At 46.3% G+C, this 24427-nt stretch overlaps 1 protein-coding gene across 10 annotated transcripts in view; it reads right to left on the minus strand.

Annotated features, from left to right (window-relative positions):
- HERC1 (HECT and RLD domain containing E3 ubiquitin protein ligase family member 1) overlaps positions 1 to 24427 on the minus strand; it is a 3379312-nt gene that overhangs the window by 2285842 nt on the left and 1069043 nt on the right. For all 10 annotated transcript variants that reach the window (XM_069624399.1, XM_069624403.1, XM_069624396.1 and 7 more), the window contains exon 27: positions 11947 to 12162. In XM_069624399.1, coding sequence (XP_069480500.1) covers positions 11947 to 12162 — 216 coding nt within the window. The remainder of the gene's footprint in view (positions 1 to 11946; positions 12163 to 24427) is intronic.

Raw genomic sequence — 24427 nt, forward strand, 5'->3', positions numbered from 1 at the left:
ATCCTTTACAATAGCTCTTATTCGCCCTGAACATAATGTCTGTGTCCAGCTTGTTAGAAGCGACTAGGTCATTGACTGCCCAGAATTGTTTCACAACCCACTGTCAGTAGTAGGTACAATACCTCCAGCTAAATTCTCTGGTCCAAAAATAACCCTCAGCATTGGTTTTAAAGTGATCAGAAGAACCAATGGACTGATTAACGATTAGACTACTTTTTGGGAAGAGCGCAGACATACCATACCCAATTATCGTATACTGTTAACCTTATTTCTAGGCCCATATGGGTGGTCTATGGGTTGGGTATACGCAGCCTCCAACTGCCATTATTCCATAAGGGCCTGAGCGCATTCTGATTAGGATTGTACCCGTATACACTTGCAATTCACATGCTTTAAATATCACACACATACTATGAGTAAATAAAAATATATTATGAATAAGGGATACAAAGTGAGAAATGCTTACATTAATAAATAATGGCTCGCTGAAGGATTAATACGGTGGCAGACATGTATTTCAAAATGGATACCTCTAGCATGTCTAATGTTAAGCCCAGATATGAACACCCTGACTCATGCTGATAAGCAACCGGAGATTGATACATGAGATGGTCTTCGGCAGCATCTCGCAGTGAGATAACGGAGTCTGAGAGGTTAAAACTTGGAACTTGGCAGGAAAAGAATACTACATAATGATGAAATGTGGATACATTTCTCCATGTTAGTAAGGAGAGCACACTGTACTTTATTTAGACTAATTTGACAAGACCAGCTGCATTATTTGGCATCCTATAATAGAGGTTATTCGTTTCTCCACGGTATAAGGCATTAATTAACTTGGCAGAACCTCAAAAAGTAGATAAAGGATTGACAGTGATGTGATGAAGTTGTTTTTGGCAGGAGTTGAGAAATGTTATAAATGTTTCTAGCCAGGTCTAAAGAACAGGTTACTTACCAACTGGTAACATTCTTAAGACTGGATGTTCCTCAAACGTATTCCACATCTTTGACATGTAATGGTCACAGCTGTGCACTTCGGAAACTTTTTCAGCAGGGGGTGTCCTGAGCCGATGTCCCTCGAAGGCCTCCATCGAGGGCGACGTCACAGGATGTTATAAATAGGACGCACAGCGCCTGCACCTCAGTTTAAGTTTTTTCCCTCAGAACGTGTGGCACCAGTCTCATGCCTGCTTGACTGCACATAGCCTTGTGGAAACGTAAGCTGCAATTGCATAGGAAATTCTCCAGTGGGGCAGGCTGGTAGGGTGATGTGGAATACGTTGGAGGAACATCCAGTCGAAAGAACGTTACCAGTTGGTAAGTAATTTGTTCTTCGAATGGATTGCGTCCTCCAACGTATTCCATATCTTTGACAAACTCCCAAATCGGTACCAGTAAATGGAAGATGGAAAAGAATTTAGACTGCACAATCAGATTGCGGAATGAAGAACCGCCTTTCCAAAGGCCATATCCTGACCATGGATTGTATCCAGCGAGTAATGTTTAACAAAGGTGTGGATTGAAGCACATGTGGCTGCATCACAAATATTCCTAATAGGAACCCCTGATGGAGGGCTTTGGAAGTAGCCAGGCCCCTAGTGGAATGAGCTTGCAACCCTTCAGGAGGGTCCTTACACGCCAATCGGCAACACTCTGCAATGGTGAGGATAATCCACCTGGACAAGGTGTGTTTGGTAACTGCCAGGCCCAATCGGTGTCAAGCATAACCTACAAAGAGTTGATCGTCTCTAGACATCCTAGAAATGTAAAAGATCAGAGCTCTCCTAAGATCCAACCGATGGAGGTGCTCCTCTTCCTTACCAGGATGAGGAGCAGGGTAGAAAGATGGAAGAACCACCTTTTGACTCAAATGATATTCAGATACTACCCTAGGTAGAAAAGAGGGACGTACCAGCAGTACAGCCCTGTCCTTGTGAAACACAGTAAAGGGTGGCTTAGATGAAAGTGCCTGCAATTCACTCATTCTACAAGCGGAAGTAACCGCAACCAAGAACACAGTCTTGAAGGACAGTAATCTCAAAGGACAGGAGTGCAAAGGTTCAAAACAGAGCACCCATGAGAAATTTCAAAACCAAATTCAAATCCCAAACCGGCACCTGGAAAGGGGACGGTGGGAATAAATTAGTCAGTCCTTTAAGAAACTGAGAATCTTAAAGTAAGAACATTCTTCAGATGAGTCCTTAAAGATATACAGTGCTGCCAGGTAACCCTTAATGGTACCCACTTGAAGACCCCTTTGGGACAAAGAAAGTAAGAAAGACAAAACCATAGGAATCGAGCACTGAAAAGGATCAACATTGTGACCTCTGCACCAGTCGCAGAACTTACGCCAACGGCAGAGGGATTTTGTTGCAGGCCCCCTGCACGAAAGCAACACCTCCATCACGTCATCCGGGAGGTCACAATCCTTATACTTCAACCTTTCAGATACCAAGCGTGAAGGTTGAGTCTTGACCTCTGGATGGAGAACCTGACCACCCCCACCACCCCCCCTCGCATGCTAGATCAGATCCTCTCAGTAGGAAGGAGACTGGGTGGGGGGCAGATGGACATTTCTTCTAGAAGGGCCGGGTACAACGCTCTCCTGGTCCAATCCGGAGCAATGAGTATGATGTGGGAACTAAACCGCCGTAACCTCTGCAACACTTGAGGAATGACGGGGACTGGAGGAAACGCATACAGCAGTGGGAATGACCAATCCATCACGAACGTGTCTCCTAAGGCTCCTCTTGGAGGAAATTCCCTTGAACAGAATCTCTCGTACTTCCGGTTGACACTGGTGGCGAAGAGATCCACTTGCAGGGTTCCCCAAAGGGCAAAGATCTCATGAAGGACTTCCTGAGCCATCTCCCACTCGTGAGAGATCGTGCTCTGCCTGCTCAGAGCGTCCGCCTGCCACATTTTCGGCTCCGGCCAGATGAACTGCCGAGATTGAAATTCCCTGCTGGATGGCCCAGAACCAGAGCTGCATTGCCTCTCTGCACAACGGGAGTGACCCTACCCCCCCCTTTTTTTGTTGAGGTAATGCATGGCAACTGTGTTGTCTGTCATGATCAGGACACTCTTCCTCTGTACAGACAGCAGAAAAGCCTTCAGGGCTAGCCTGATGGTCCTCCGCGCTAACAGATTGATGTGGGGTTTGACCTCCGACACAAACCAACGATCGTTGGCTGTCAAATCGTTGGCATGAGCGCCTCATCCTGTGAGGGAAGCATTCGTCACTACAGTCACCTCCGGCCATGGTTGCCAAAACGGTTCCCCCGTCGTTAGGTTCTCTTCGTTGGCCGACCACAGAAGATCCTGGGAGACAGAGAGGAATCTGAATGAGATCCGACATCTTGCCTGAGAACTGTGACCACTGCATCTTGAGAACCCGTCGCAGGGATCTCCTCCTCAGCCTGGCCTCTGGTACCAGAAAAATGCAGGATGCCATGAGGACGAGCAACATTAAGAATTAGAAAGCCGGGAGACTGAGCATGTTGGAACTTGTCCACCATCTGCACAATGTGATGAGCCCTCACCTTGGGAGTCGAGCACTTTCCCAAGGACGTGTCTAACACAGCCCTGGTGTACTGGAGCTGTTGGGAAGGCATCGGATGCGACTTCTGGAAATTCAGGGAGAAGCTCAGCCTGTGGAGGGTGCGGCAGGTGAGACCGAGGTGATCCAATGCTTGCTAAGGTGGAGCTCGCCCGGATCAGCCAGTCGTCCCAGTAGGGGTAGACGTGAATCCCCCCTCGCATGAGGTACGCTGCCACCACCACCATTAGCTTGGTGAAGACCCTCGGGTGGAGGTCAATCCGAATGGCAGGACCCGAAACCGAAAGTGCAAGTCGCCAGCCGCAAACCTCAGGTACTTTCTGTGCTTGGGATGAATCGGCACATGAAAATAAGCATCCTGTAGGTCCAGAGACACCAACCAATCCTGAAGTTGAAGGGCCTGGAGGACTTAAGAAAGTGACCATCTTGAACCTGTCCTTCCTGAAAAGTTTGCTCAACTAACGCAAGTCCATGATGGGTCTCAATCCCCCGTCTTTCTTCGGGATCAAAAAATAAGGGGTAAACCAACCCTTGTTCCTCTCTGCTACAGGCAGCAGTTATATAGCACCTTTCTCCAGCAGGGTTAGGATTCAAAGAGTTTCCCCGGTGGATTACCATGAGGCCGCTGAAAGAAGGGAAGGCAGTAGCATTGGGCTATGGTATCCAGAACCGACGCATCTGAAGTAATGGCTCGCCATTCTTCGAGATGCTGAGACAGTCTGCCCCCAACCGGCGAACCATGGGACATGGCCTCATGACTGTTTGGAAGCGGCTGCGGCAGTGCCTGAAGGCAAAGAGGCAGCTGCTTGATCGGCTTTGGCACCACGATTTCTCCGACCACCACAGTACTTATTCGCTGTCCCCTTTGGCTGGAGGGCCCCTCTCGTTCTATCAAAGGAGGAGTAGTAACGAAAAGAACCTCCCCTCCATTGCTGTCCCCTAGGACGATAAGGCAGAGGAGGCAACACAGCTGCGCTTAAATATTTAGCCGCAGCTTTCGAGGTCTGCAACCTCTCAAGGCTCTCGTCTTGCTGCCAAACAAATGTGTGCCATCAAAGGGCATGCTCATAAAACGGGCCTGCACATCCGAAGCAAAACCCGACTTCCGCAACCACACAAATCTGCGTATAATGTTGCTCACAGCCACAGATCGGGTAACACTGTCGGCCGTATCCAAACCCGACTGACGGGATTCGCACATGGCATCCTTGCCATCTTGCACGAGAGCAAGGAACCCATCCCTTTCTTCCCCCTCGGGAATATGCTCAGCCGCTAAAGAAACAGTTCCACAGCGTGTGAGAACCTTGCCAAGGCACCGGGCCAACCGTCGAAGCGCTTGTCCCTATCCGGAGGGATGGTAGGGTACGCTGCCTGCCTCAAGGTGGCCGTAGCCGCCTGAACCACCAAACTTTCGGGAGTGGGGTGAGTAGATATATAGCTGGGGTCACTAACGGAAGGGCGGTACTCCTTTGTCAAAGATTTATTAACAGCCAGAAGAGATTCTGGGGACTGCCAAGCAGTGGCCACCCTTTTTTGTAAGGTGAGATGAAATGGTAAAACCGGTTCAGAGGACGGAATTTGATCTAAGATGTCCATTAGATCATCCTGCACAGAGTCTTCAGGAGGACTGGACCAGCCCAGATACTCCCGAGACCCTAGCCATGAGCCTCCTGTATGAAGACTCTGCATGAGCCCCAGGCTCTGGCCTAGCAAATTCCACTTCTGGAAACGTGTCCAACCCGCTGGCATCATGGAGGGTCTGCCTCAACTCCTCCAACTGACTGTCTCCAGAAAAAGTGGAGCCCCATCAAGTTCACCAGGGTCCTCAAACTCGGACCTTTCTTCCTCTTCATATATGTCATCCAGAGGGAGGTGAAACCGAGGCCTGGTGATAGAAGAGGGCCTGGAGTCCAAAACTGGCCTCACAGACTTCGCCGTAGCCTTCCTAGGAGGATCCACCACATCGGAGTACTCCAATGGCAAATTTTGGGCAAAAATCCCCAAAGGCGCCGAGAGCTTCGACAACCTCAACGTCGTAAGCGCCGAAGGCTTCGGCGTCGCCACTGGGGCTGATGGCGCCATGGGCTGATGAGATGGCGAAGCATCGACATCCGAGTCAGACAGACGACACCAGCATCAAGCCCTAAGTAGGTTGCAGCGGTCTCACTAGGGACGAGGACCAAGACCTAGAAGCACGTCTCTTTCGACTCTCCGAAGCCTTGTCCGAATGGGACCTCGAAGGTTCCCTATGCGAGTCATGTCGTGGACCTGAGCCCGAAGGCATGTGAGCCATAGTACGAGAATGATCCTGGCCGGCTTCGTTAGAATGCGCGACCGGACCGTGCCCTGCGATTGAAAGATCACCAACATTTGCTCCTTAAAGGCAGCCCCTTCCTCCGGAGTCAAGGATTTTGTCAGGCATGCCACTTTCCTCGCGGCTCCCTCCTCCTCGGAGGATGGGGAAGGCGACCAGTGATGGCGCTTGTGCAAATGGCGCGCCGAAGAAGAATGGCGGGCACCACTCCGGGACTGAGAACCCTGGGCGACCACCCAACGCGGAGTCTCGCCCCTCGAGTCGTCGGTGGACACCCCTTTGGACTTGGATTTTCGGACTTACTGGGTTTAGAACCCCTACCTACCTGGAGCTTCCTCTCCCGCAAGGCCTTGGCAGTCAGTGACTGGCAGTTCGAACAGTCGTCGGTGTCATGTGACTCGCACAAGCACCACAAACAAATGCGATGCGGGTCGATGATCGACATTTTCGACCTGCAGTACCGGCAGGTCTTGAAGCCAGACCGCAGAGTAGGAGAGGTCAAGGAAAAACCCATCTCAACAATGAACACACGAAGCGCGCCGAGTTTCACGAAGCAACACGTTCTTGGAAAAAACGGAACTGAGGCTGCGGGCGCTGTGCATTCTATTAATAACATCTGGTGATGTCGCCCGAGGCTTTCGAGGGACATCGACCCGACGTCATCGACGCAGGACGCCCTCTGCTGAAAAAGTTTCCGAAGTGCACAGCTGTGGACATTACATATCAAAGATGTGGAATACGTTGGAGGACTCAATCCATTCGAAATAAGTATTAGTTTTATGCCTCAGAAGAAATTGTTAAGGCCAATTATGACTAATGTGGGGTTGGGGTGCACCAGATAAGACACCCAATCATGGCAAAGTGAGTTTTTTTCTTTGACTAAGAGGACCTATCAAAAGCATACTCAATTTGCATGAGGATGTTGCATTTTCCTAATAGCCCATATAAGCAGGTTGAAGGCAAAATGTCCCGAGTGCTTTTCCAGAGTATCTTATAACCTCATCTAATAAAGACTGTTGAGAAAACCTAGCGGGCGCCTGATTTTCTTCTGCCTTTGTCTCTGAAAAGTAATCATAGATGCTAGGTGATTCATCATGGGAAAAGGGCCCCCTGTTCATAGTGCTGACCTTGTTTTGTTTTCCTGTAGATCCAGGTAAGCCTTCTGGGATACCTTCCAGCTGATCCTTCTCAAAGGCGCAGATATAAATACCTGTAGGGAGATATTTGGAAGAAAGGCCGCTATGGGCTTAATATGGGATTGCCCACCGCAGATAATCATTGACCAAAGTCCTTGCACAAAGTTTGTTGCTTCTCATGATAGACTGGAGCACAAGGCCGTGTCTCTGGCTCCCCTACCTTTTGAACACACTCGTCCTAACTCATCTCACATTATGTTCTTGTTACTTCCCTTATCAAAGCTCTCAATTAATTCTTCCTCGTAATCTTCTATTTCCTGCTCTTGCTTTTCCATGCAGCATCGGTCAATCTCTGCTTCCTTCTTAGGTTTCCTTTTAAGCTCACATCAGATCATCTGTCTTTGCCCCTTTGGGCACCTGGTTCTTTGCTGCTTTGGCACCATCCTCTTCCCAGTGTCCAATGTCTAACTGACTACAGTCTATCTCCGCTCAGCCATCTCTAGTTCCCATTCCTAAAACTTTGGATAAGTAACCTCCTCCTGTGCCTGATGTTCGCTGTTAGGCAGAAACCTGTACAGTTCCCTTAGGGACCATTGCAAAAGATTTAAGACTACAGGTGTTTGGCAGTAAACCCACTTGTGGTAGCAGTCTGTACCACACAGATTCACTTGGTAGCTGTGGCTGAGCAGTCAGACTTCCCTCAAGAAGAGTTGGGCAGTATGCAGAGTATACACAATAGGTACAAAGACACAGTAGCACAAACAAACACTGACCAGAGCTTTGGTGTAAAAGTATATAATTATTTATTTAACACACACTTATAAAACACACTAGCACTAAATTGGTAAAATAAGTTCAAAACACAATCACTATTATTATATGTACATCCCTGATTACTTGTTGGACAAGTCTTAGTTAACACCACTTATTTCCAGACAGAGGTGAGCGCTTAACGATGGCACCCCAACAAGTTAAATAAAAAAGGAGGGAAAAGCAGAATTATGGAAGCATACACACTAAACACTTTTTAAGGAACCACAGCAAGTTAGGAAGGCACAGTCTACTGATGAGCGAGGAAGTTTAGGTGCCAGTCCCACTTTCAAGGGAGCCAGGCGGAAGGTGCCCAAGATCAGACAGTTACACAGAGTCTTCGAAGTTTGTAGAGGTAGTTCGAAAAAGGTTTAGTTCAGTTCAGAAAAGTTAGCTAAGGTGTCCCAGGCTAACCCAGGTTCGAGAGACGAGGATTTAATACACCCCGTTCTATCGGTTGCAAGGGAAGCCAGGCGGAACACGGTACCTTAAATGGAGAGGATCCTCCAGCGGGGCAGTTGTTCCTGGCAGTGGGTGCAAGTCGCAGCGTCGTCCAGAAGAAGAGAAGATCTCGTAGTGGAGGAAAGATGAAAGTCGTTGCACTGCCAGGGAAGAAACCAGCCGCAGAGTTCTCCGGTACAAAGGTACTACCCTTTCGGTTCGCGGTAGTGGTGAAAACGTGGTATCCCAGTTGCCGGGGTGCTTGGCACAGGCAAGGTGGCCACGAGATGCTCCAGGAAGGCGAAAAGAAGGTAGACTGGTTATCCCCACCAGTCGAAGGAAGAAGAATCTCCGGGCTGGAGATCTCCTCTGTCGTTGGGAAAAGTGGTGAGACGGTTCAGCAGGGCTTCACCGGTGGTGTCGTCGTTGCAGGCCGGCTCAGCTTCTCCCTCCTCGGATTCTTAGGTCCTGTGGCGACTTCTGAAGTTCCAGTCCCCAAAGCCCTGCTTTTATGCAGCATACCCCCATTCACTCAGCCTAGCTGACAATCAAACATGCTAAGTGGTGAGCCGGCCGGCTCATCACTTGGGCCAATCACACAAGAGTGCTACTTGAGTTACCAAGGTAACCAAGGTAACTCAGTCCAGGGTGCCTAAACCCCCTCCCACACCCCCTGTGGTACCCAGACAGAGTGGCACCACTTTTGGAGGCTTCTGTGGAGAAGCCCGCCAAAAAGTGGAACAAAGGGCTCGACTTGGGTTGGAGTCACAGAAGAGAACACAAACGCCATTTTAGAATAGAGTTCTGGCAAAAAATACCAACCAGAGAATTAATATTAAATAAACCGGCGGTATGTTCGAGGCTATAAGAATTAAATAATTAAAGTTGGTAGCCTCGAACAATGGGAAAATCCCATAGAGAAATATTCGCAGTCGAATATAAAAAGTAGTATCCACTGCCATCAGCCAAAACTCGATCAGGGGGGATGGAGACGTGCCCCCTCAAACAACAGACCCCGGGGCAATCGAATTGCCCCGACCAGTACGTCCACAATATGATGGTTTGTACTGATTTCTGTTCATAATTTGGGACTAGCAAAGCCAATTGTGACTTTACATGCCCTGGGAGACAGTAGTCAGTCCCAGGGTATGGAGACTATGTTGGGGGGTCGCTACGACACCCCTGGGTTACGGCACGCAGGGTGCTGAGTAACCCACATCAAAAAAACACATGAGAACCTATGGAGTAAAAGACCCCATAGCCCATAAAACACATGGAAAGTTAAAGGAACACCTCAAATCATGTCTAAGAGTGGGAGCAAAAAGAATCTCACTCTTAGCAGGAGAGAAAAAATAAACCCCAAAAATCCAGCAAAGCTGCTGGGGGACTCACTAGGTTTGGGAAATTAGCCTTACAGAGAATTCTCCCTAACACTCGCTGCCTTCTTAAACCCAATATTAATTTCCAACAACCTACTGATAGTCTCCTCCTTCCACCTCCTGAAACCCACTTGACCCGATTTTCTGGGTCTATTGCCTCCTGATAACCATGTCCTATTGCCGTCTCAGAACCAGCACCAACCTCACCACTGATGTTATCCCTCCTTTACCTCCTGATAATAACTTCCTCTCACTTTCTCAAAATTATCTGTGCCGCCGTCTTGATGGTCTCTCTCTTTGGCCACCATGCTCACCCCCTCTATCATTGGTGAAAATCTATCTTGCTCATTTCTTCCGTCTCCTGGTCCACTTGTCAGCGTTTGCTAGCCAGGCTATCCCAGCCTACTGGCCATCTGCTCCAGTCTTCAGATTTCTTGTTCAGGCTTAGCTTCAATATGAGCTCCTGCTCCTTTTACCATCCAACTCCAAATTGACTCACTACTCCCTCCTTCTGGCACAGGACCTCCCTTTGATGGGGTTATGGCCACACCTTGCAGGCTCTCTGTGTGAGGGGACTCAGGTGTGCAAGCATGGAATGGGGAACTTGGGGTTTGTCATTCTCTGGGCCTGGGCAGGTCTCTAGAGTGCTGATGCAATGCAGCCTCTGCAACATTGCGTTTACTTCCCAGTCACAGTGTTGCTATAGGGACTGTATGATAGGTGATGGCTTAAAGCCCAGATAAGTCTTTTGGGGTTGGCTCGACCCTCCCTGTGGCTGTCTCACTCTGCTTCCTACTTTCAGACCCTGCCCTAGGGTTGGAAATCCTTAGACTAGCAAGTCCTAGGTGTACAAGTATTGAGCTTGGGGGGGGGGGGGAAGAGGGGGACTGGTGTACACGTCCTCAGCTCTTCCCCAGCTAAACCAGTGTCTCTGAGATAGACCACCTAATTCTCATGTGAGAATTTTCTGCCATGTGAAGGGTGACTAGCGCATTGATTCTCCCCCATATGACCTATGCGCCCATCATTCACTGAAGTATGAGGCAACCGGTCCCCTTGCCCAACCCAAAGGATATCTCCAAAACCATGCAGGGTACTTACTTTGTCAGAGAATGCCAAGTAACCCCATAAAGAAGTTTTGCAAAGGTAGCGGGCGCCCCTCTCTCGAAAGAACAGACTTGATAACCTGTTCAGTGGTTATTAACCACTTGAGAGTTCGCAGCCACTGCTTTTACTCACTGTGCCTTTCACAGATGGGAAATATCCATTTGCATATCAGTCTTTGTCCTGCCCAGGGGCAGTCCAGCACCGAAATGCAATGGCAATTCCAACCTGAACGAGAGTACCACCAGCAACCCCATACACATGTTTCACCTTTGTTGGGGATCATCAGTGAGGTGAAGCTGATGCCTCTCTAAGCACAGTGAGAGGGAGACCACGTCTGGTTGCCCCCAGGAGACCTAGGGTTACCAATCCCAGGTTCCTTGAATAATAGTTTTGCAAAGGTTGCGGGCGCCCCTCTCTCGAAAGAACATACTTGATAACCTGTTCAGTGGTTATTAACCACTTGAGAGTTCGCAGCCACTGCTTTTACTCACTGTGCCTTTCACAGATGGGAAATATATTTGCATATCAGTCTTTGTCCTGCCCAGGGGCAGTCCAGCACCGAAATGCAATGGCAATTCCAACCTGAACGAGAGTACCACCAGCAACCCCATACACATGTTTCACCCTTGTTGGGGCTCATCAGTGAGGAAGCTGATGCCTCTCTAAGCACAGTGAGAGGGAGACCACGTCTGATTGCCACCAGGAGACCTAGGGTTACCAATCCCAGGTTCCTTGAAAAATAGTTTTGCAAAGGTAGCGGGCGCCCCTCTCTCGAAAGAACAGACTTGATAACCTGTTCAGTGGTTATTAACCACTTGAGAGTTCGCAGCCACTGCATTTCGGTGCTGGACTGCCCCTGGGCAGGACACAGACTGATATGCAAATGGATATTTCCCATCTGTGAAAGGCACAGTGAGTAAAAGCAGTGGCTGCGAACTCTCAAGTGGTTAATAACCACTGAACTGGTTATCAAGTCTGTTCTTTCGAGAGAGGGGCGCCCGCTACCTTTGCAAAACCCCATAAAGAAGACTACAGGGTGACTATAAAATCAATTTAACAAATGATAACAGACCTATGCATGAACATATTTTACAATAACATACCAATTGACAAATTCCAACTCCACAAATTTAAAAGGTATACTTATGATGCAAAGTTATTTTTAAAACAATGTTTAAATGCACTTTGGAGTTCATTTACCTCATAGTGATGCAACCGCATACATTCCCCTTTACTTCCTGCATGGCCAACAGTTCCCAAGCCAAAGCATCCTGCAAGGAACTGAAGCCTAACAGATGTAAGCAATGAAGAGGACTGAAATCCTTGTGCTTCACAATTAACTAGTTCAGCCATGCTGTCCTTTTCTTCCATCCCAGAAAGTAAAACCAGGATTTGATGAAGGGCTTCCAAGCGAAGCTAAGGAAAGAAACAAAAGTTACATTGGGACGGAAAAGCAGCACGTGACAAGTAGACCTTATTTAAAAGGACATTTGGGTTATCAGAGCGTCTTATGGTGAAGACAAAATAATAGTCGTAAAAACACGTTTGAGGGTGCATACAAACACACACCTCCTATGGCTAACAATCTGTGCATGGAATCAGTAGCTGCACATTGCAAAAACAGCGATGAAAACCAACCAGCCCTAAAGAAATTGAATATTTTTAAATAGCAATTACGAAATCAAAAACAATGTTTTCACTAATCCCCAACTACTCACCAACATGAATGAGGTGTATGTAGAATTGATTTACTAAAGACTGTCAAATAGTATGCAAGACTTTTTAACTTCTTAAAAATAAAATTTGCGTTTCCAAAAAATATACATCTTTTACAGGCTATCACACACCAAAGTAAACCATGCACTATTAAAAAGGCACATGTAATGCGCATGCGCTTGACAACCAAATAATGCCATTTAATATCCTCATTTGTTACTACTGTCTTTGCATATTATTTTCCCTGATCGAAGGAGGACTCATTCTTTTTCATATATGTATTTTAAAAAATGTATAACGGGCAACAAGGGTATTATTGTGCAATAATGTGTGTTGGAGTGCTGGTGACATTTACACACCATTCATCTTTGGGTCTTGCAGGTTTATCATGTGTGTTGAAACCTTTAATGACATACTGTAAACATAATACAGAATGTCTGGCCATTATATACAGTATTTATTTAGAAAACATTATTTATCGAGAAAGTATCTTCCACTTCAGTGGGTAGCATTAGAAAAAGAAAAGGTTACTCATTGTAGCGACATCTGTCCATGGGCACTTTTCCTCCTTAACGGAAACAATCTAAGCAGTTGGCATAGGGAATGTGCTCAATTTAAATTTAGGTTCAAGCCAGCAGGGAGAACCCCAGATCAGGCAGGAAAATATGTTAATAACTTTAACCAGACCATAACCACGCACTGGAAAATACATATTTGTTGGTTATGGTAGCAGCCTCGGTAGGGAGATTGGCTTCTGGGGGGAAAATAGTCGAAATTCCTGTTGGTAAGGTCTCCCCCTAAGGCAAGGGGGTGAAAGAAGTAGGTGAAGGATCGGCCTTGCACACATTGGGGGCCCATGCCAAACCAGAACAGGTTTTATGTTCCACAGCTTCAGCATGACTCGGCCCCTCTGGGGGGAGACCATAAGTATCCCAACATCGAGGGACCCTCCGTCTCCTGACTCCCAACAGAAAGTTCATCTGGTCCCTAGTGGGAGGGCATTTTCAATACAAAGTGCAACCCTTTGGCCTGAACAGGGCACACAGAGCCTTAACCAGATACACAACTGTAGTGATGGAAGATCTGCCTCTGAAAGGTAGCTACATTCATCAGTAAATGACGAGTGGCTCATTCTGACTCCAGCTGAAGAGGCCTTCAGGCCCCACAAAAGATCATTCCTTCCATGGGATTACTTCAGGACTTTCAGAGTGAGAGCTTTTACACGAGATTAGAAAATAAAAAAGATATCTAAGCTAATGTGGCAAGTCAGAAAAAGGAGACGGACAAGGTGGCATTTTGAGTTAAAAAGTTTAGTTGAAAACCCAAATCCTATGCGGTCTCCAAGTTTTTCAGCCTTACTATGCAAAAACAGCATCAGACTCGCCCCCACCCTTCTACAATTCAGAAAAGAACTCAAGACCCACCTCTTCAAGGAGTCTCTCCTCCTCAACACCTAGGCCATCACGTTGCCCCTGCAACACCTGACTCGCTAGATGCTGCCTGCCCGTCTCCGCCCCTCCAGCCAGTACAGCTGCACCACTCCTCTGTGCCTCTGTGTAACCTACCCCCTGCTGTATATCTATTCTGTTGCTAACTTTAAAAAGCGCTCAGATATGCATCTGTTCTGTTGTATACCTCAGTAAAGCGCTCCGTTGCTTCTCTAAGCTAGGTCCATGTCCTATAAATACCATAATACTTTTAAAAGAAAGTAGTCTAAAAGTGTGCCCGTCAGGCTGTCCTACAAAGTAAACAAAGTCTGCCGTCCAGAAAAATCTACTCTTACCCGATTGCTGCCCCTACCACTGTGAACAAAAAGAACCTAACTTTAACAAAGGTAGTATATGGCCCTCTACACAAAAGGAAAGAATGATGGCTGCTTTCCAACCCCATCCTGAAGTTTCTTTATCGAAACAACTGCTTTCCACGTGGTAAGACCAAATGTCACTTCAAGCTTCCCCTACTTGGCGTGCGTGCCAGACTTTGATTAGACTTTCTCCTTGGCTTTGTCAGACAGTGTCTTAGTTTCAGGTTGTCTTCCGACATTGGGAAACCCCTGGTTTGTTAAGTCCACACCAGGTACTCTCCTTGGGTTCCAGGCCAGGGAATCTTGTGGTGTTTTCTCCATCAGCTACCTCCTAGTCTTTACCCCTTCCTGGGGTATGGGGTCTCACAAACCACCTTGGGGTTTTGTTCTCTCAGGCCAACTTGGCTCCTGGCTTCTTTCACCATGCACTGTGGTCGGAATTCTCTCACCCCACCTTGAGGTTGGAATCCTGTGACCGCTGCATGGCGTTTGGTTGCTGTCACCCTGTCATGGGATCTGGTCTGTCTCTCACCCCACCTTGGTGTCACGTTGCTCTCACCCCTCCATAGGGGTCTAGAGTTGCTTCCACCCGCTTTGAGGTCTTGTTGCCACCCCACCTTGGGGTCAGGTTTCTCTTACATCACCATAGGGACTGGTTTGTCCTCAGTGGTTTTGTTAGCACCACTGTAGAGAGCATTACAGTAGTCTAACCTAGAGAGGATTAATGCTCTAGCCAGGATAATGCAACTGTTGTTTGAGAGAAATGGCTTACCAGCTCTGATAAGCTTACATGTGTAGGCTGTGGTAGAGGCCAGAGATTTCAGTTGTTTATCAAAGGACATGGTTGAGTCTAGGTAGAAGCCAAGGGTTATTACTTCTTTGGAAACCTTAATAATGTTTCCATCGATGGTAAAGGATGAGTATTTGTGACCTAATTTGTTGATGTTGGAAGAAGTACCTAGAATTTGTCTCGTCATCATTCAGGCATAGACCGTGGGTGGCCATCCATGCCTATTCTATTCCCCAGCGCCAAGTCCTTGCAATGATCACCAGAAAGCAGGAGGAGAAACTGTGTATGATCTGCATAGTTAGTGTACGTGATACCCAGAAGATCCAGATCATCGAACAACGGCTTAATGAATATGTTGTATAGAGTAGGGGAGACACAAGAACCCTGAGGCACACCGCACAGGATCGGGGTAGGGTCCGCCTCCGCCGATGGGGGGGGGGGGGGGATGGGAACACCCTCATCGTTCTCTCACTCAGGAAGGATTCTATCCATTTGATAACCTCTATGGAAAAGTGGGCTGCTGAGTCCAGGTGCCTACAGAGGACCTTATGATCCACCAAATCAAATGCAGCTGAGAGATCAAGTAATAAGAGCAATGCTGTCTTCCCGCTATCTCTCAGCTCATCAATCTGTTTTCAAGTCTATCAAGGCCGTCTGCGTTCCATGTAAAGGGCGGAAGCCAGACTGTCTGACCCCTAGAAGTGTATGCAGCTCAAGGTACTTTTGAATCTGCATATAGGCGACTTTGTTGAGTATTTTGAGTACTGTTGTGATGGGGCGGTAGTTGGTAGCAATAAGTGGATCTAAAATGTGCTTCTTTAGAAGTGGGAGAACCCAGGATTGTTTTAAATTGGCTGGGATAGTGCCAAAGAAAATGAAGCATTGATCAATTTAGTAATGAATGCAGAGAGGTCTCTAGCAGCATCTTTTATGATCTGTGCAAGGAAAATATCCCCTTTACAATTGAATGGCTTAAGGGATAAGATAGTTTTTTCTACCTCTAGAACATATGTTTTGGTAAAGCGGAATCTATTGTTCTGGTTAATAAGTATATCACTAGGTGGAAGGGTATTAGCAGAATGTGGTAAGTTCAGAGAGTCTTTCTTTAATTTTATTTTGGACAGTATTTATTTTGTTAGCTAGTGCCTGTTGAATATCTGAGCACCAGATCTTGTTTTGTTACATATTTCAGGTACAGGGATCGGGGACTCAAGTTCTTTTAGTATGGAGAATAATTCCTTCATGCATGAGTTGGATTTGGCAATGCGTTCGTTATACGAGTTCCTTTTTGCCAGGCAGACTTCGTTTTTATAGTGCACAGAGGTGGTTGTTAGTTTCTTCTTATTCTCAATGGAGGGGCATAATCTCCAAACCTTTTCACACTTTCTCTTCAATAGACGTAGGTCCTTTAGTTATGGAGTGAACCACTTGTTAAGGTGGGCTTTAGCTTTACTTGTTCTTAGTTTAAGTGGAGTAATTTTATCCAATGTAGTAAGCATGACTGTTGTATTCATGCACCAGGGTGCTCGGGTCAAGGTTACCGGGCAGTGCATTTAGAGTAGGGAGGATAGCAGGAATAACTTTGTCTATGGTAATGTTCTTTTTATTTCTGGTTAGACAAGGTGGAGCCTTGTGTGAAGTCAATTGTTGGGGTCTGGTCGTTGATAGTGTGAAGGAGACAAGAGAGTGGTCAGTCCATAGTTGAGGCGTGATAGCGATGATGGTACCTGTGCAATTGTAGTCGGCTATCCAATCTAAAGTTCTGTCCTTTATATGAGTAGGTTTGTTGACTTTTTGCGACAGGCCTAGTGCATTAAGGGTATTGGCTATTTCTAAGGCGTGCTTGTACGCTGGATCATTATATCCTAGGTTAAAGTCACCTAACAGCAGTAGTTGGGAGGTGGGTTTAAGGTTATTGGCGAATATGCTATGCAAGTATTCCTCAAATGTCCCAAGGGGCCCTGGAGGTCTGTAGATTAGGTGCATAGTAAGTGATTGGGAGTTGTTATGAGGGAGCTTTACAGTGAGAATTTCACATGATTGCAAGGTTAGGCGGGGGACTAGTCTCATTGACAGGTTCTCTAGATATAATGGCTATTCCTCCACCTCGGGTTCCATCTCTGTATTGTCTGGAGATGGTGTATCCGTCTGGTATTGCTAGCAGAAGCACAGGTCCTGCGGCATTGTGCAGCCAGGATTCTGTTATAGCGAGTAAGTCCAGATTACCTCCTGTAATTAGATCAGCTATGTCTATGGCGTGGGCCACAAGGGATCTCGCATTTACGAGTGCTCCCTTAAGGGAGTGAGCTATTTTAGTTGAGATCTGGAGGGGGGGGGGGGGGGGGTGGTGAGAATATTGGGGATTCTCGGCATAGGGTTAGATGTCCTAGTCTGATTCGCAGTATTGCAGAGATCAGATGAAGGAGTGGGCCGGTTAGTAATATTGGTGTTCATACTAGTATGACAATTTGTTCTCTTATTAATTGGTGGTCGAGATCTTGCAAGTGGTTCGTACAATTTGGATAGTGTAGCACAAAGTTTAAGATTTCCATTGGTAGTAGTACAAAGGATGGTATCATAATCTCCTAAATCCATATCATGTATATATTTAGGAGTGGTAGGGCTAGGGTTATTAACGGTCATAATATGTTGGCTATGCGGGACTATTTCCAACTTAACTGGCCAGGTCTCATTGAGATGGTCTGTGGTCCTAGTAGCAAGGAGTATTGTCGCAGCCATGGTGAGATAGGTGAACATACTGGGGATGGGCTAAGTGCTCAATGCAGTAATCAAGTAGTCAAGGGAAGCAAATCTCAGGTGTTGGGCACAATAGGCTAGATGCAGCTCACAAATATTAAGGCATAGTAGTCTAAAAGCAAATCTCAAGTATTAGGACACAATAGGTTAAATACAAAACTCCAATATTGGGACACAGTAGGCTAGATTCAAATGTTGAGGCATAATAGGCTAGATGCAAGTCTCAAGTGTTGGACACAATAGGCTAGATGCAAGTCACATATATTGAGGTGCAGTTAAGGAGCAAACCTCAAGTATTGGGACACAGTGGGTTAGGTGCAAAACTCCAATATTGGGACACAATAAGCTGGATTCAAATGTTAAGGCACAATAGGCTAGATGCCAGTCTCAAGTGTTAGGCACAGTAGGCTAAAAGCAAATCTCAAATATTGGGACAAAATACACTAGATGGAAATGTAAGGCACAATAGGCTAGCTGCACATCACAGGTGTTGGGACATAGTAAGCTAGATGTGAATCACAAATGTTACAGCACAGTAGGCTAAATGCAATTATCAAATATTGGGACGCAGTAAGCTTGATGCAAAACTCAAATATTGGGACATAGTAAGCTAGACTCAAATATTAAGGCACAATAGGCTAGATGCAGATCTCAGGTGTATGGACCCAGTAAGCTAGATGCGAACTCAAATATTGGGACACGGTAGGGCACAAGTCTAAGTCTCAGGTGGCAAGGCACAGTAGGTTAAATGCATTAGTCAAGTGGTAAGGCAGCACAATAGGCAAATGCAAGGTTCAGGTGATGAAGGCACAATGAGCTAAATATCATACAATGGACTACGGGCATGGGGCACTGTAATACGTGGAGCAACATTAAGCAAGGTTGGCAGTGGATTATGCGTGGGCGATAGAGCCCAGATTGCAACTCAGCTCCTACTGTAGGCAGGCTGAGATATTAATGGAGCTGCAGGTGCCCGTGGCTTAGTTGAAATGGGTACTTGGAAATGACATGTGCTACTGTGTGTTGCTTCTTCGTGCTTGTGAGGGCAGGAAGTTACAGGAGTGGTTCACACTCTGAAATAAGAAGGGGTGTGACCACAGGTGTTCAGGTTTCCACACTGAAGAAGGGGTGTGTCTTCTGGCTGTGGTGCTCCAATAAAGAAGATTGCTGCATTACGTTAAGAAGCAGCACCCTTACACTCCCAATTTAGAGACAGCAATAGGGGAGTTAAGAGTCCTGTAAGGTGTGTATATTGTATGCCTCTATCCTCAAAACCCCCTCTACCCATTCCAGCAGCAAGTTCCCTAACCCTCTATGCGGATTCCCAATCACCCCTTACCTATCCACAACTTCTCCCTAACCCTCTTCCCCCTATTGGCTGCCTTGAGGTTACCTGCTATACAGAATCAGGACCCCGTGCCAACCAAGGTGGGAGGCTTGATTACCATTCGGCTTCCGTGGTCAGGAATGAGTTGTGAGATACTCCTAGGGCGTGACAGTATATTTGGTATTACAGTAGCTAAAGTGTGCTCTGCCTAACTCTGAAACTTTCCCTCCCAGCTTAATTTTGTAAAGATGATAGATACAAGTGCTGATATTGACCTTTATTGACGTCACTCTGTGTGCTGGATATGTAAAGCATAGAAAAAGTAACTCACCTGCATTATTGTTTCTTATATTAATTGATTCCATTTCACATTGGATGTTCTTGTTAGATGCTGCATTTTAGATATGCTAGTGGCCTTGTGTATATATAAATAAATATGTTAATATAAATAAGTGAGTGTTTACTTGGATACCTGTGTGACCCGATTTCATTGTACTGCTCTATAGCCCACATAACACCCTTCTAAAATAAGCATTGCTGCTCAGCCACTCTACAGACTTGTGTAGTACAGGGCTACATTAAGAGTTGTGTCCCTAATACCAAAAGATAAGTCTTATAAAGTCCCACACCAGTAGGACTTTAGAAAAACATACCCAACACTGGTGGCAGTGGTGGCATTAGTGTACAGTGGATTAAAGTGACTATTAGTTATACTTGTGCCCAAGAAAACCATCAACAAGAGTAGCTTCACTACAAGTAAAGCAACTCATAACAAATTGAAATGGATAATTTTAATAAACAGGCACTTGTATCACTGACAGAAGAACACCACAAAGGATTGTGTAAGTCAAGAGAACCGAGTTGTAATGGAAAACATTTAGTTAATGCAGAGGTTGTTAAATCACCAAAATCCTGGGAGTAGGCCTGTAAACCCTACTCCGAACATTGATATGGAAGAGAATTCTCAGGATGAAAGTTGAGGGCTTATGTCAAACTTGCCTGATAGATCAGAGAGTGAGGAGGGTACTCAGGGTCTGCCAACACCCCATGCACAGCCTTCTCCTGTACCTCAGTTACCTCCTACGATGACTCTGCTGGGTCACAATATATATACCCAGATTATCCATCTCTTGAGAAAATGAAAATTGAACTGGAATACAGGAAACTGACCCTTCTGTCTGAGGACAAGGAAAAAGAAATAAGGCGCAGGGAGTGGAAATTGCAAGATGAGTACTGGATGAAGAAAATGTCCCTGGACTCCGCTTCCTTTTCAGGGTCTTCTCAATCTGATGGTCCCAAGAAGTCTCACCTTCCAAGAGAGGTGGCAAGTGTGTATGATCCAAAGCTTGATGTGTTGCATTGGTTGGGTACATTTGAGTTCAATTGTGGTTTGCAAGATATGAATGGCTCTGATGCTGTCATGGAGTTAAAAGCTGAAGACAGAAAATATTATGTGATAGTGAAACGGGCTCTTATAGCCATACTTGGTAAAGAATCCATCCCAATACTTAAAAAGGTTCAGAGACCACAACAGGAAGCATGGTAAAACCTGGGTTACCTGGGTGTGTGAATGCTGTTACAAGGTGATCTCTTCTGAAGGAATGAGGAATGTGTTGTTACTTGAGAATGTTTGTGATGCCTGCTCCCGAGAGTTGAGAGAGCCTTGCCGACTCAAAAGAAATGAATCCCAAGAGATTAGCACAAGCTGCTGATGTTTGGGTAGCCAGGAAGTCACTACCAAGGACTCTGGGGTAACTCATGAAAAGGAATAAGGGAAAAGCACAAGAAAGAAGGTAAAGACAATTCTAATCCTCCACCATCCAAAGTGGGCCCTAAACACCATAAGGGTAAAATCCAATGGAAACCACACAGGTCTAGTGAAACCCCTGGAACCAAACCAGAGGGAGGTTACCAGAAACCACCTTTCCAGAAAACCTTTGGTAAATGTGTGGTTTGTGGGTCTGGTGACAATGTAAAAGAGGATCCAAGATGTAAGAGTAAACCTTCAGGGGTCCAATCTGTCTCCTTAGCCTTCATCCCTGAGGAAGAAACTGCAATGACAGGTGCTCACTTACACTTACTAGCTGAAGAAACCATTGGAGTTCAAGCTAATGTTCCTTTAGTGTCCTTGGGTCAGTGGGAACAACAGAATATTGATGTTTATAATACAATCCCAGGGAGCAATACAAACATTTTGAATTTCGAAATGTTAGTCTTTGAAATAATCACGTATATCCGTGCTGGATATGTAAAGCATAGAAAAGTTGCTCACCTGCATTATTATTTCTTATATTAATTGATCATATTTCACATTAAATGTTTTTGTTAGTTGCTATATTTTAGATTTGCTAGTGTGCCGTGTATATATATATAAATGCATAGTTTAATATAACTAAGTGAGTGTTCACTTGAATGCTGTGTGAACTGATTTCATTGTACTGATCTACAGCTCTCATATATTCCTCCTAAGACAAGTCTGGCTGCTCAGCCACTCTACCGAATTGCATAGTACAGGCCGATAATAAGAGATGGGTCCCTAATACCAAGAGATAGCAGTTGGACTTTAGAAAAACCTAACAACTGATTTGAGAGTATGCCGTGCGATCTAGTAGTTTGTCTATGAAGCGATTGTTAGAGATGGGGTGGTAAGAGGAGGAGGAGGAGGAGGAGGAGGAGGAGGAGGAAGGGGTCAAGAGAGGGCTTTTTTATTATTGGTTTGACATCAGATTTTGATTGCTCTAGGGAAGATCCTAGCTGTAAGTAAGTGGTTTATTATAGATCTGGCGAGGGTGCCTGCATCGGTGGAGGAGAGGAACAAGTTACTTAACTTATCTGGTAACGTTCTTTCGATGGGATGTTCCTCCAACGTATTCCACATCTATGACAGGTAAGAACCACAGCTGTGCTGCTTTGGAGAATTTCAGCAGAGGGCGTCCTGCGGTGATGACGCCGATCCGTTGTCCCTCGAGGGCCTCCGTCGAGAGTTGGCGTCACCGGGTGTTCTATATAGGACACATGGCGCCCTTAGCCTCAGTTTTACTTTTTTTCCCCAGAACGTGTGGCACCAATCTCCTGCCAGTGACTGCAGAAAACCTTGCGGAAACGTAAGATGCAATCGCATAAGAAATTCTGTAGAGGAGCAGGCTGGGAGGGTTCAATGTGGAATACGTCGGAACATCCCACCGAAATAACGTTACCAGATAAGGTAAGTAACTTGTTCTTCAAGGGGATTGTGTCCTCTGACGTATTCCACATCTATGACAGACTCCCAAAGCAGTACAAACTTATGGAGGTGGGAAAGAATTTACCAATGTATGAATATAATTTTAGAATGCCCAATCAAATGACTGAAAAGAGGAGTGCCTTACCAAAGGCCAAATCTTGCCCATGGAATGATGTCTCACAAAAGTATGGACAGAGGCCCATGTGGCTGCTTCGCAAATATTGCGAATAGGAACACCCCTCTGTAGAGCAGTGGAGGCAGCCACACCGCTAGTAGAGTGAGCCCGTAAGCCTACTGGAGGGTCCTTTCCCGCCAAACGTTAACACTCCGAGAGCATCAAAATTATCCATCTGGACAAGGTCTGTTTGGCAACAGCCTGACCCAAGCGCCTTCCAGCATAACCAACTAAGAGCTGATCATCCACTCTGACCCGGGACATCTGTGAGAGATAGAAACTCAAAGCTCTCCTACGGTCCAACCTATGGAGCCTCTCCTCTTCCTTGCCAGGATGTGGTGGAGGATAAAACGCTGGAAGAATCACCTTCTGGCTCAAACGGAATTCCGACACAAGCTTCGGAAGAAAAGAAGGCCGTACCTGCAGGACAACCCTGTCCATATGGAAAACAGTAAAGGGTGGCTTGGCGGAAAGTGCCTGCAACTCACTCACTCTGTGAGCGGAAGTAACCGCAACCAAAAACACAGTTTTAAAGGACAACAGTCGCAACGGACAAGAATGTAAGGGCTCAAACGGAGCTCCCATTAGGAAATTTAAAACCGAATTCAAATCCCATCCGGGCACCTGGAAAGGCGACAGTGGAAACACATTAGTTAGCCCTTTTTAGAAACTGAGAAACCAAAGGGATCTTAAAATAAGAACATTCCTCAGACGAGCGCTTAAACATGGACAGCGCTGTCAGGTGACCCTTAATGGTACCCACTTGCAGGCCCTTGTGGGCTAACGAAAGCAAAAAGGACAGAACCAAAGGAACTTCACATGAAAAAGGATCCACATTCTTAACCCTGCACCAGTCGCAGAACGTTCTCCAATGGCAACGGTACACAGACTTTGTTGCCGGCCGTCTGGCCTGTTGGGTAAGATTTCCACAGAGCTGGTAAATCTTCCTTTCCTGGTTCAACTTTAGAACTTTTTGCTTTTCTAGTGGGATATTTCTCATTAATACCTCAGTGAGTGGGAACCTTTTTCCACACTCACCTATCTTTAACTCTTTTTTATGGGTGTCATTTTTAAGACTATCCATAGTGTCTTTTTAAAGTCATCATGTCTAACAACTTATTGGCAATAAGTGCCTGTTGTTGCTGGGTTGCCCTAGGGGCTCCCCGTTTAACTTTCTTGTGCTAACCTTGAGTGAACTACAGTTCCAAAGGGTAGAAAGGATCTTTGGATCCCTTTTACATTTTATTCTGTGAAACCAGCACCCCCCACCTTATGTGGAGTTCCTGGGAGATACAATGTATCCCCTTTCACCTCAAACGAACAATTATGTTACAGTGACAAGCTTACCTTTAATGGCTGGTGGCAGTGATACCTTTTACTAATTTGGTGCACCTTTACCGCGGGCTGTAATCACAGCTGCAGTAAAGGCACCTAAGGGTGCTCATTTTACCAAAATGGCCCCTGTCTTCTTTTTCTGCCATTTTAGTGTTTCTTGTCGTTTCTTGTTCCTTCCCCTGACAGCCAGGGCGGGAAATTCCTTTGTTTGAGTTTGGTCTTTGGCGGGAGTCCCCTGGACACCCCACCCAGGTTCCAGGCAGTCTGTAAGCACAGGAAGTGGGGGAGGAGTCCAAAACTTCCCCCTCCTTTGTCTCATGCCTTCCTTCAACTGGGCCAAATCCCAGTGGGGGGCTGGCTGTCCCGATTGGGAGAGAATGCAGAGGTTGTGTTGTAGTTCCTGATAAATACTGGAAACCTGGAAGCTGAAGTCATGTCGCCCACTGGAACAGAAAACCGAAGAGGATGACTAAGGAAAAGCGGCGGGAATGATTTCCAGCGACCGGAGAGCCTGCTGTGTAACTGGAGCCTGCTGCAGCCCTTCCCTCCGATCG

The sequence above is a fragment of the Ambystoma mexicanum genome, chromosome 11 (assembly GCF_040938575.1).
Source record: "Ambystoma mexicanum isolate Mex_15411 chromosome 11, UKY_AmexF1_1, whole genome shotgun sequence".
NCBI classification, from domain to species: domain Eukaryota; kingdom Metazoa; phylum Chordata; class Amphibia; order Caudata; family Ambystomatidae; genus Ambystoma; species Ambystoma mexicanum.